The sequence below is a fragment of the Peromyscus leucopus genome, unplaced genomic scaffold (genome assembly GCF_004664715.2).
Source record: "Peromyscus leucopus breed LL Stock unplaced genomic scaffold, UCI_PerLeu_2.1 scaffold_1074, whole genome shotgun sequence".
Classification (NCBI taxonomy): Eukaryota; Metazoa; Chordata; class Mammalia; order Rodentia; family Cricetidae; genus Peromyscus; species Peromyscus leucopus.
The window spans coordinates 12,888-25,000 of record NW_023504198.1 but is presented as its reverse complement, the minus strand read 5'-3'; the positions used below and the strand labels follow the sequence as shown (position 1 = coordinate 25,000).

Here is a 12,113-nt window from a genome sequence, read left to right as displayed (position 1 = left end):
CCACTCCTCCTAATAGAGCTTACGGGGTCAATTATATCCAAACTACCACAGGCATATTTCAAATCAAAGATACTATAGACCTGTTGATACAGTCCCAATACACTGAGAAGACAGTAATAATTAGCCATTGTAGGATGAAGGGCCTCAACTAATTTGTTAGCTTCTTTCAGGTCCTGGACTGTGTCAATTCTGAGAAACCAGGCTTTGGGATCAATAACAGGGGGGTGATCCATGGATAAAGACAGTGAACAAGAATCCCTGCATCAAGAATATAATGTGCTACAGCTCCATGTTAGGTCCATGATCCAGGTATCAGTCTGAGGGGAATGCTTGGATCTTCCCTGTCATCCCCTGGATGTGGGTTTTATTTTTAGTTATATACTGCAAGATGTTCATTTAGAACTGAGATAGTAGCCCCAGTGTCTACTAAAAATTAGGTATCTTTCCCTTTGAATTTAAGAGTCAGCATTGTCTCCCAGGGATCTAGGGAAAAGTCATGACTTTATTGTCATGGCTTTGTCATGCCTCAGTAGCAAGCAAGGTCTAGGCCCCTTCTGTTTCCTTCCAATGAGGACAGTAATGCTTACAACATTCCTTTCCCTACAGTGGGTGCATTGGATCTTTTCTAATCTTGGTCTTTCTTTAGCTCCAGAGAAGACTTATTTTCTTTCCTCAGTGGTCAGGATCTTTTGAAATTTCTTCCTAAAATTGTTACCAGTGCCTTTTCCATTTTCCTTCCTTAGGCCTAGACCCTTCCCAAAAATACTGTTTCTACTAATACCTGTACTAATTTAGAAATCAAATTTCCTTTAAATGCCTCTAGTTTTTGTAAATTCCTGCTTATGTCTGAGGCTGACTGGGAAACAAAGGCAATGTTTAGAGTTCTTCAATTCTCAATTGCCTCTGGATCAATAAGTGAATAGAGGCAATAGGGTACATTATCTCTAGAAAAGCAGCTGGAAATTCCTCAGATCCTTGAACTACTCATTTTAGGAAATTCCCTGGGATTTCTAGCACCTGCTCAGAGTCCCTAGAGCAGAGTCTGGCGATACCTAGTCTTATGGTCTTGACTGTCATCTGTATTGAGGTTCCACTGGGGTGGAGTAGAAGGGACAGCATCGTCAAATATGGCAGCATTTTGAGATGGTAAACTATCTTTACATAGGACTGTGCATGCAGCTTCCTGGAGGATGCAAGCTCATTCCTCAGAAGTAAAGAACCTGTAAGAGCAATGGCAATCCTCCCACATGTGATGGGGGGTTACAAAGATAGTATTAATGGGATTAATGAGATTCTGTGGGTCCTCAGAAAATGGGGCATTCTGAACTTTCCCATCATAAAGGTGAAATGTTGAAAAGTATGCACAAACAATGTAAGATCACCCACGATGCCACTGATCTTTTCCTACTCCCTGATGGTTTTTGCTTGAGTATGTATGGAAAGAGTGACACACTGGAGAGGTAAGAGACCAGGAGGATCAGGAGTAGGTAGACAAAAGACTGGAGGAGGATTCCACCCTTTGGTGAGTGCCATTTTGTTAATGGAGTGGCATAATTAGAGAAGTTGAGGCTTTAGGAGGTAGGCTTGCTGTTCATGATGACCTTTCTGGAGGTGTGGGTGGTGAATTTGAAGAGAGAGAGAATCAGAGTGCCAGAATATGGGGAAGGTTCTGCTTTATCTTCAGGGATCTGGAGAACAGGATAGACATGCTTGACATCTAAAATAGGAAGTAAAGACTGAAGGGAAGAATGTGTGGTCAGAGTGGATGGTTTCTCAGAGTTGGGGGGTGATATTTCTTAATCTATCTCAAGAATTCTCAAGGAGGACCACCAAAGTAACAGTATGAGGGTGTTGATCCAGATGATCACTGTTACAGACTTTGTGACTAGAATAAGCACAATTAAGTTTGAAATATCCCTTTGAGGGCCAATTAATTCCTGAGGAGGAAGGCCATTCAAGCTCGCACAGGGAACAAAGCTTTGGGGATTTTACTTGGAAGCCAAATCTTGCAGCTTCTTTCCTGAAATCAGAGAAGTTATGGAGCACACAGTTGAAAGGGGATAGAGACTGAGAGAAAGATTGGCTTATGACATGATTTAGAACAGAGGTCATGCTAAGAACAAAACAGACACAAATAGACAAAAAAAATCAATTACTTTGTTCAGATTCCCAAATCTTCCACATGTCCTGAACTTAGGAACAGATGGCCTCAGAGTCATCTCTGCCAACGACCAACTAGAGGAAATACGGCTGCGTCTAGATTTCTCCTCTAGTGTTTGATGGTTCCAGAAAAGACTGGGTATCCCAGACAGAACAGAAAGAGTGCCTCATACCTTGTAACTCTGATGCGACTGAGCACCTGTAGTGGGCAAGAAGACCTGGGCTTAGGGACATCCCTCAGTGCAGGTCCCCTAATTGTTCCTGCTTAAAAAGACGACTCACAATCTCAGTGAGACCTGGACATTTGAATTATTCAATTTTAGATCAAAAAACTTTTAGAGGCAATAATGCCAGGTATACCCACTTCCCACTGGAACAAAAAAGTGGTGGCGATATTGGGGTACACAGACAATTTATAGGGATATAGAGATGTTGGTTTCAAACATAGGTCAACAAATCAAGACAAAGTATTCACGAAATTCACAAAAGCAGAATTTCACATTTTACAAAAGAGTTTAGCCAATGGTCAGCCAATCAGAGCAAGCAGCATGTTTACAATCGTAAGATTAGGACATATTTGATGTCATTTTTTAATACTCAGTGTGACAGGTTTTATGACCTCATGTTTTATTATCTCTAAGGTTACATACCCACTGTGACAGACTTGAAAATTCCATGCTTTACAATCTCTAAGGCAAATGTCTTATCTCCTGATTTACTTAGGGAAATTCAATTCATCCTTTATTAAACATGGATATCAAGCCAGATTGAGGTAAGGAATATAAATATTTTACTCTGTAAACTAGGCTGGTCTAAAACTCAGAGATCCTTCTGCCTCTGCCTTCTGGGTAGAGGGATTAAAGACATGTACCAACAAACTGGGGGATAAGTTTTTCTTTAATTCCTTTTCACAAGTTGGAATCTTAGCTGTGGGGGGGGGGGTCATGCCCTGAGGTCACCACTCATTCTGTTCCATTTCTCAGTCAGTTGACCTCCTTGAACACAGGGCTCAGTTCCATCCCTCTTCCTGTTGCTCCTTTTTTCCCACAATTTGTACATTTTGTAACTTTCCTTAATCAGTGTGTTCCTTTTCATTATACAATACAACCCAAGAAGAACCAGACTCTGGGCAAGACTCAAAAGCAAAATCCACAGCATTGTGATGCTAAGACTTTTATCTCTCTGAGGGTTTTTATGGGGAAAGTTACATTCATAACTATTTGATGGTTTCTCTCTTTATTTTTTCATGTTGAATTCCAAATCTCTCTGTTCTTAATAGCTATAAATACCCATAAGAATCCTTCAGGCAATACATTTGAAAATCACATTCCATTTCTAAGTAAATGATAAGAAACAGAGTCATCCCAACAATTTACATTCAATAAATCTCAACTCCCTAATTGGTGGGACTATAACTTGCAGCTGCAAAGAAATAACCAGTCATTTCAATATCTATATAAGAGTCTTAAAGGAGTTATAAAACTAAGCTACTGGGGAGTCTAAGAAAATTAAGGAAATCTTGTACAACATCTTATATTTCTGAGTGTAATAAACATTTTAAATTAACATTTTGTGATTAAGAGTTGTAAAATGTTAGGCTCCCTTGTACCAGGAGTGTTTACAGAAAGAGAGAACAGTGTTAACAGGGAGAGTCAGCAATGAGTGGTAGGCAAGGCTGTGAATCCACCTCCCCCAATTGCAAGTGACAGGGCAGAGGGGTAGAGACATGAGTGCAGATAAACTCACTTGACACTCTCCAAGGCACAGGGAAAGTAAAGGCATTTTAAATTTTAAAGTATATTTTTCTGTCCTGTGTGGAACTGTAGACAATAAAAAAGGAAATTTGCCACTCTTTCTTGGGTCTATGATATCAGATTATATTCTGTAATCTTGGCCAGTTAGAAAATCGTTCTCCAAGATGTAGCTGAATGAAAGCTATTTGGCCCTAGACCTTGGTAAATTTTCCCTGTAACTTGTGCATTCCCAGGAGCCAATATAAAAACAGTTAGTTGGCTAAACTTTGAGTCTTTAAATTATGTGCCCGAATTATACAACTGAGGTTAGGAATTTGTGCAGAGAGTTAATCACTGGCTGTGTTACCAGTCAGAACTAGCAAGAGAAACTGGCATAGCAATTAGATTTCTTTGCATCTTTAACCTTGGTTGAGCAAATCAGACAGCTGACCATTATGTCCTTGTGAACTGGACAGGTTTTCCTGGGGACAGTTTATCTTAAATACCATTAGTAAGGATCCTGGTCTAATCTGATGCTACATTGAAGCTTCATATCACCTAATAGTGTACAGCTGTACATAGAGGCCCTGATGCTGCCTGTGGGCTTAAGAACACAGCTGCTCACCACATAATACTGCTCCCTAGAACTGGGGCGGTAAGCATGACTTGTTGGTATGTGTACTGTGTTGGAAAGCTGAGTGGGTTGGTGTCAGATGCCAGCCAGCCACAGAGCATGTGGGAATTGTAGAAAATGAGGTAACAAGCCATGAGCCATGTGGATGAACATAAATAAAACTTATGGGTTAATTTAAGTGTAATAATTAGTAGCAAACCTGAGTTAATGGCCAAACATTTATAATTAATATAAGCCTCTGAGTCAATTATTTGGGAAGTGGTTACTGGGTATTTGGGAGCTGCTGGTGGGACAGAAATTTCTGTTTACATTTGACCCTCCAACATGATATATGTACATCCATTCAAAGCCTTAAAAAAGCTTTAAAAAAGGGTTGTAGATAAACAAAAATGCAGCCAAGAGCAGTTTCATAGTTCATGTCCCTGGCTGTAGCATTCGCACTGGAGCTAAAACATGGGAGATTCCTGCCACAGTACACAGAGGCATCTCTAGGCTTCCGAGTGCACTGCATGGCAGACTTAGCTTTTGCTCACACAGACAAAAAGGGTTAAGATACACAGTAAAACAGAGTTAGACAGAAATACTTCTAAATGGGTTACAGTGTGTTTAAAAGACATGGGCAGGCTTGAGAGAGAAAAGAGAAAAAATATGCAGCCTTTAAAGCTGCTAAATTAGATATGTTACTTTGACAAAGATGTTGTGTTTTCATTTTCAAAAAAAAAAAAAAAATGAGAGGCTATGGATTCGTCCCAGGTTAAGAAAAATCAAATTTAATCAAGTTTGACCACCTGAAATGATAACTACATACATTAAAATACTAAACCTAAAGTGACTACAAGGCACACAACATGTGTTTTACCTGCTCAAACATAAAACAAAAATTTATTTTTGGCTGACTTATGTAAAATACACAGTCTGAATTTATATTGATACTGATATATATGTTACCTTTAAAAGTTTATATATTTTCACAAGAAGTGGATCATAAACCAATAAAAAAGATGTTCCATGTGATCTTACACTTTAATAAACCACTGTCAAAGTTTCCTGAGTTCTGCATCCAAAAAAAGCTTCAAGGCTGCTAGCTGAGATGAATTAGCAACACAAAATACCCCAGTCAGGACATGACCATAATTCTAAATTTTCTCAGAGTCCCCATGAGATTACCAGCAGGACAAGCAGCAGGAATTAGAGTAGAGAACTATGCCCAAATTCCCAAAATATTTTTTATGAATGTTTGTTTTCATTTAAGGGGGGATGGTTGTAAGTTGTTATTGGTAATAGTCAATCTCTTTCTCAAAAAGAAAAAGGATATGATCTAGAAATGATGGGGATAAGAGTAGATTATTAAATCTACTTTAATTCAAAAGACAAGCATCAATCACAAAATATTTTATATTGGTATGTATTTTATTGATACAAATTTAGAGTTAGATTTGTTATAATGTATGTATATTTGTACTCTTGTTTAAGGTATTGCATTTACACAACTCAATTAAAAATGTAATATATAGTTAAAAGTAAAATTATTAGTCACCTATATTAATCAAACTTATAGTCATGTTAATTAGGTTTTCTAGATAGGCAGAGATATATTTCAGATAGATAGGTAATCTTCAAACACTTCAAAGACCTACAGATTATGGCATTTAAAATGTTTTAAAAACATAGATATTCTGGACAGTGAGACACATCTGCTCATGGTAGTACCTCAAAGAGGATGATAGGCATCAAAGAAACTCATTATGAAGTTGGCTTACAGTGTGGAAAAGGCTATCCATTTGGACATGATACTGCTTTTGCATGGACTGCTTGGCAAAGTGAACATGCAGGGCCCATAGAAAAATGACCACTGAACTTTGCCAAAACAAGGTGAGATGGTCCTTCATATTTCTGTTTCACAGGAGAAACTGTCAGAAATTCTGCAGGACACAGAGAAAAGAAACTGATGAACTTAGTGAGTAGGTGGGACAGTACTTCAGATCTCACATATGTACCAGGTCACAGCATGGCAGTGAGAAAACAACACTTCAGGAGCTGGATCTCTCCTTCCCTCTGCTGAGGTAGGATCTCTCTTGTATCTGCTGCTGTGCTGTACAGAACAAATGTAGTTGCCCCATGATTTGGGCACACTTCCCTTCTAAACTTTCCCTATGTGAAGGATTAATCTAATAATTCTTTATAATAAAAATTTGGAAGTCAGATATCAGGGTAAGAACATGAAGGATCAGAGAAGCAGAGAAGCCACCAGTCCTCTCCTACCCGCTCCATTCCTTCCTCCAAAAGGGCCTGGATCCCTCTCTGTGCAGCCTTAGTACTTTTTGTCCTCTCTGTCCTCAGTCATCCAAAACCTCTGTGGTTAATTTTAGTTAGCTAATGGCTAGGTCCATCCTCTAACTCCAAGAAAGCTTTATTTGTCAGAACATGATCAAAATATCACACAACAACTATTTGTGAAGGCATGCTGGGATTACATATACTTGCTACCACAAGATTCATTTTTATGTAGATTTCAGGACAGAAATTATGTTGGCAGATTTGTGTAGAATGTATTTTTACCTGTTCAGTAATTTTAGTTTACTGACAGTAGTTATACTTTAAAACAATTACACATACGAAGACATTAAAATACCTCCTTGTGTCAAGGCTTTTCTTGAGATTCTGATCAGGAGCCGGGCGGTGGTGGCTCTCGCCTTTAATCCCAGCACTCGGGAGGCAGAGCCAGGTGGATCTTTGTGAGTTCGAGTCCAGCCTGGTCTACAGAGCATGATCTAGGAAAGGCGCAAAGCTACACAGAGAAATCCTGTCTCGAAAGACAAAAAGAAAAAAGAAAAGATTCTGATCAGATCCAACATGTCATGATCACCTTCCTCGAGCATGTGCTTAGAAATGAAGGTTCTGGTGCTAAATCACCGAGTCTCTGAAATAGGATTGTTCAAGGACAATGAACTTTATCCCACATTCTGAAGATTCATGATATGCTCTTGTTACCCGTTGGTCTGTTTGATCTCACTGTCAATTACTGTGAAAATTTTCCTGTTTTCTGTCAAGGGAGCATCATAAGTCTACCCAAGGGGACCTTCAGGGCTGAGAATCTCCTCAATTTTAAGGGATAAAGGGTTACCTGTATATAGATGTGTGTGTGTGTGTGTGTGTGTGTGTGTGTAAGACAGAGAGAAAGAGAGAGACAGAGACAGAGAGAGACATCTGCTTTGTCTTTTCTTAGATTTTTAGAGGAGAGGTTAGGTGCTTATCATCAAGTCATCAAGTTGATTCATTTTCAGATGTTTATTGCTGGAATGTTCGTGTAACCTCTGTTATTCTCATTTAGATTTTGGAGTCGCAATGTAGCAACTCTGACTTCCCATGTTGCCTCTATGCTCTCATGTCTCTTCTCTCTTTTTTTCCATTTTTTTTTAAAATTACATTTTAAGTTTGCTATTCTTCATTGCAGGTGACCACATGCTAACGGTGAGCATGCGGATGAAATCATCCTGATTCTTCCCTTCAAATCTTTCTTGCAGCACAATTTGCTTCTAACAGGTTCGGCCACTTTATGCTGCACCATTCAAACTTGATCTGAGTTTCTGAATTGTGTAAATTGCAACTTCCCAATATCACCATCACTCCTAAGCTTCTGTCCTGTGAAAAATTAGACGAGCAGACCCCCATGTGATCTGCTTTGCTCATGTTGCTAAAGAGTGAAAAACAAACTGTTCTCCAGTGACATCCCATAGCTCAGCTGGTTTATCTGCAGTGCTGGAAACTGGAGCCCTTTCAATTTGAATCACTAAATTGACAGAAAAACCCCTTTGTTCTATTGTCCTGTCAGCCTGTAAGTCACCATAGAAGCAGTGAAGACTGGAAATAGTGCAGCCTGGTGTCATTTATGATGAATTGTGTTGAGTGGGAAGTCAGACAGAAGTCCACCCTTAATAACAGTAGTCATAACCTCTATAAAGTGAAAACCAGCTTAGGCATTCCAGATGAGATCAGGAGAGGTAACTGCCTGGGATAGTGTACTAAGTAGATTGAGTAAGAAAGGCCAAGGGGAAGATATTGGGAATGAGGCCATACTTCTGGAAGGCCTGTGCTCATACATGTGAAGGACGTGTAGAAGTCAAATGCTGAGATATACACTGAAGTTCTAGTGTCAGTCACTCCCCATTTCTACTGAACAAAGAGGGAATTGTAAAGTGAAACAAGAACTGAATTGGATAATAACAGAATAATTTCACACTTTTGGGCACACACTTGTATGGACAAGATTTCCAGTTTCCTAGCTGAATAATGGAATGCAGGCATGTGGCATGGTCTCAATACAGAAAGGGAGTTTCCAACCTTAGGAGGCAGCTGCACTTGGGATTGATATGTCCATTAGGGCTGCAGTCTATATAGCAAAAGAGAGGACCTCCAGAGAATATAACAAAGCAATCTCTACTGCACTCTATAATGCAGAATATGGAGATTAGGGTTGAATTTCCTTGATACTTAGTGTGTACCAAGAAAAATTAACTTAAAATACAAAATTTTCCAACCATTATATTTTTTACAAGATTCCCCCAGCACATTTACAAACTAGAATATGTCATCTCTAAGATCCAACTACAGAGCTTGTTATATAGCAGGAAGACATGCAAATCAGACCTCTCTCTTCTCAAGAAAACCAGCACAGCATCAATGCTGAAGCTCAAGCAAAGATCAGCCCTGGATTCCCAGGTTTTCCCATTCAGTGATCAACACTGAACACAGAACTCTCGCCATGGGTTTGGGAGTGATTTGGGTTTTCATTGTTGCTCTTTTAGAAGGTAATTCATGGAGAAGAATAGATACAGTGTGTGCGTGGGCATGAGCAGGATAGATAGTGAGCACTTGTGGCAATTTACTAACAGGATTCTCTGTTTTTACAGGTGTCCAATGTGAGGTGCAGCTTGTGGAGACAGGGGGTGGCCTGCTGCAGCCTGGGGCAGCCCTGAGGCTCTCATGTGCAGCCTCTGGATTCACTTTCAGTGACTCCTGGATGTACTGGGTCCGACAGGCTCCAGGGAAGGGACTGGAATGGATTGGACGAATTTCACCAAATGGTGGTACCACAGACTATGTATCATCCTTGAAGGATCGATTAACTATCTCAAGAGACAATGCCAAACAAACTCTGCACCTGCAAATGAACAGTGTGAGATCTGAGGACACTGCTACTTATTACTGTACAAAACGCACAGTGAGGAGACCTCAATGTGAACCCAGACATAAACCTCACTGTGAGGCTACTCAGGGCCACCAGGGGGTGCACAGCACACAGAAAACAGATTCAGCCAAGGAGATTATGTAGACATGATACTCTCTGGTGTCTAGGCTGCATTTTTTCCTTACAGTCCCATAGAAATTCTTTCTAAATGTATGTTCTAAAACAATCTAATATCCTCAAAATATTACCTATTTCTTGTATTGTTTTAAAATAAGAATCACAGTCTCCCATTAACAAAATGTGAAATGAAACCTTTCAAGGACGTATAGGACCCTGATTTGGTCACTGGAATCACATGGTAAGGAATTTCACGAACATTTCTGAGACTTCTAATAGTCTAGGCAGAGCCCTGGTCAGATTTCTTAATTAGAATGTTTATGGTATATATGTTTAAGGGAAAACCAAGAGAAGGTGGAGCCAAGATTGTTATATAATTACTTCTACCAGGTCTGGAACCTTCTCTTCCCTCCTATCCCTAAAGACTGTGCACTTCAGGTTCAGATATGCCCAGCTATGCTTTTAGCTAATTCAGATTATTACTCCATGGCTTTTATTTGTTCCTCATTGAAAATTGTATAAACTGATCCCATTAGGAAAACTTCATGAGAAATTAGATTAAATGAGATAAACTCACCGAGAAATACACACACACACACACACACACACACACACACACAGTTTGACATCACGGATCACACTGGATCTTTTGGGTTACATATTATCACTGACAGAGTCAGCTCTGTTCTCCAAGAGCCTCAGAAATTCCAACTTCAGTCTCTGACATGTTCTCCTCACTGTGCAAAATACTAAGGATATGTCTTAGTTACTTTTCTATTGCTGTGATATTGGTGAATGGAACAGAATTGGGGGGGCTCACACCTTGATCCACAGGAGAGAAGCAAAAGTCACTGAAATACCATGAGTCTTTAGAATCCTCAAAGCCTTCCCCCAGTGACACACCTTCCCCAACAAGGCCACACATCCTAATCCTTTTCAGACTGTTCCACCGAGTGAGGACCAAGTATTCAAACATACAATCTATATTAATTAGTTTAGTCCAACTTTTAAAGTTCCTGTAGTCTGTAACAGTTTCAAAGAAATTTTAAAATATTTACTTCAAAATCTCTTCTTTGTTTCATGCAATCTAACTCTAACCCCCTATATAATCATAATTTTAAAAAGGAAATCACATAATTCCAACATATAATGTCACATGATATACATTACCATTCTAAATGGTATGGAACTGACCATAGTGAGGAAATACTGGACCAAAGCAAGACCAAAAATGAACCTGGCAAGCTCTACATCTCCATGTCTGATGTCAAGATGCCCTTCATATCTCCATCTCTTTTCAGCTTTGTTGACAGCAACATACTTCTTTCTTCTCTTGGACTGGTTCCATCCCCTGTTATCAACTCTCCTTGTAAGGCATCATCCCATAGTTCTGGCATCTCCAATATCTTGTCTTGTCTCCAAGGCAATCCAGGCTTCACCTCCACAGCTTCACACAACAGCTTCTCTTGGCCTCCATTCAGGGAAACCGCTGAAACATGTATGGTCCCACTGGCTTTCTTTAATAATGGCTGAAGATTTCATTATATATATATATATATATATATATATATATATTTGACTCTAAAGCCAGAATGACATGACTTCCAAGTTCTGCTTGCTGGGATAGGACAGTTCTTACATCCTCCATCAAGAACCATTCATTATCATCTTTCTTTGCTTCCAGTCCTATTGCTAACTATAACTCCTTTCGTCTATAAATGGGTTTCAAAGGGAAGAAATGGAATCTTAGTTCATGCAGTACTTTTACTAACTCTATGACTTCTTATGCTACTTTATGGGCAGTGTAATCATCAACGTCATTATCTTTAGTTTGAAAGGAACCATCTCTTTGGTGTCTTTAGCAACAAAGAATTGCTAATGCACTGGGTAGCCACAGCACCTCTAGTGGGGCCGGGATCTCCTCTTTAATTTAATGTTTTTTTTCTGGTTATTGTTTAAAGTCCTCTCTATATATATAGTAACCTAAGAACATGGCCTGCTGTAACTGAATTTTTTCCTGTGCCCACCCAGCTCCCATGTTCTTGTGGTCCCACAGCCGCTCAGACCAAAATGAACACATAGAGGCTTATATTAATTACAAACTGTATGGCCTATCGGCTCAGACTTCTCACTAGCTAGATCTTACATCTTAAATTAACCCATTTCTATAAATCTATACTTGACCACGTGGCTTGTGGCTTACTGGTATCTTTACATCTTGCTTCTCATGGCTGCCGCTGGCAGCGCCCTCTTCCTTCTGCCTTTCAGCTTCCTTCTCTCT

The 12,113-nt window shown here is 39.6% G+C and overlaps 1 gene segment (V, D, J or C); it reads left to right on the top strand.

Annotated features, from left to right (window-relative positions):
- Positions 1-9,198: 9,198 nt before the first annotated feature.
- Positions 9,199-9,859, top strand: LOC114685209. The segment is given in 2 exon segments: positions 9,199-9,335; positions 9,438-9,859. Coding segments are annotated over 2 exon segments (468 nt in total).
- The last annotated feature ends 2,254 nt before the right edge of the window (positions 9,860-12,113 follow it).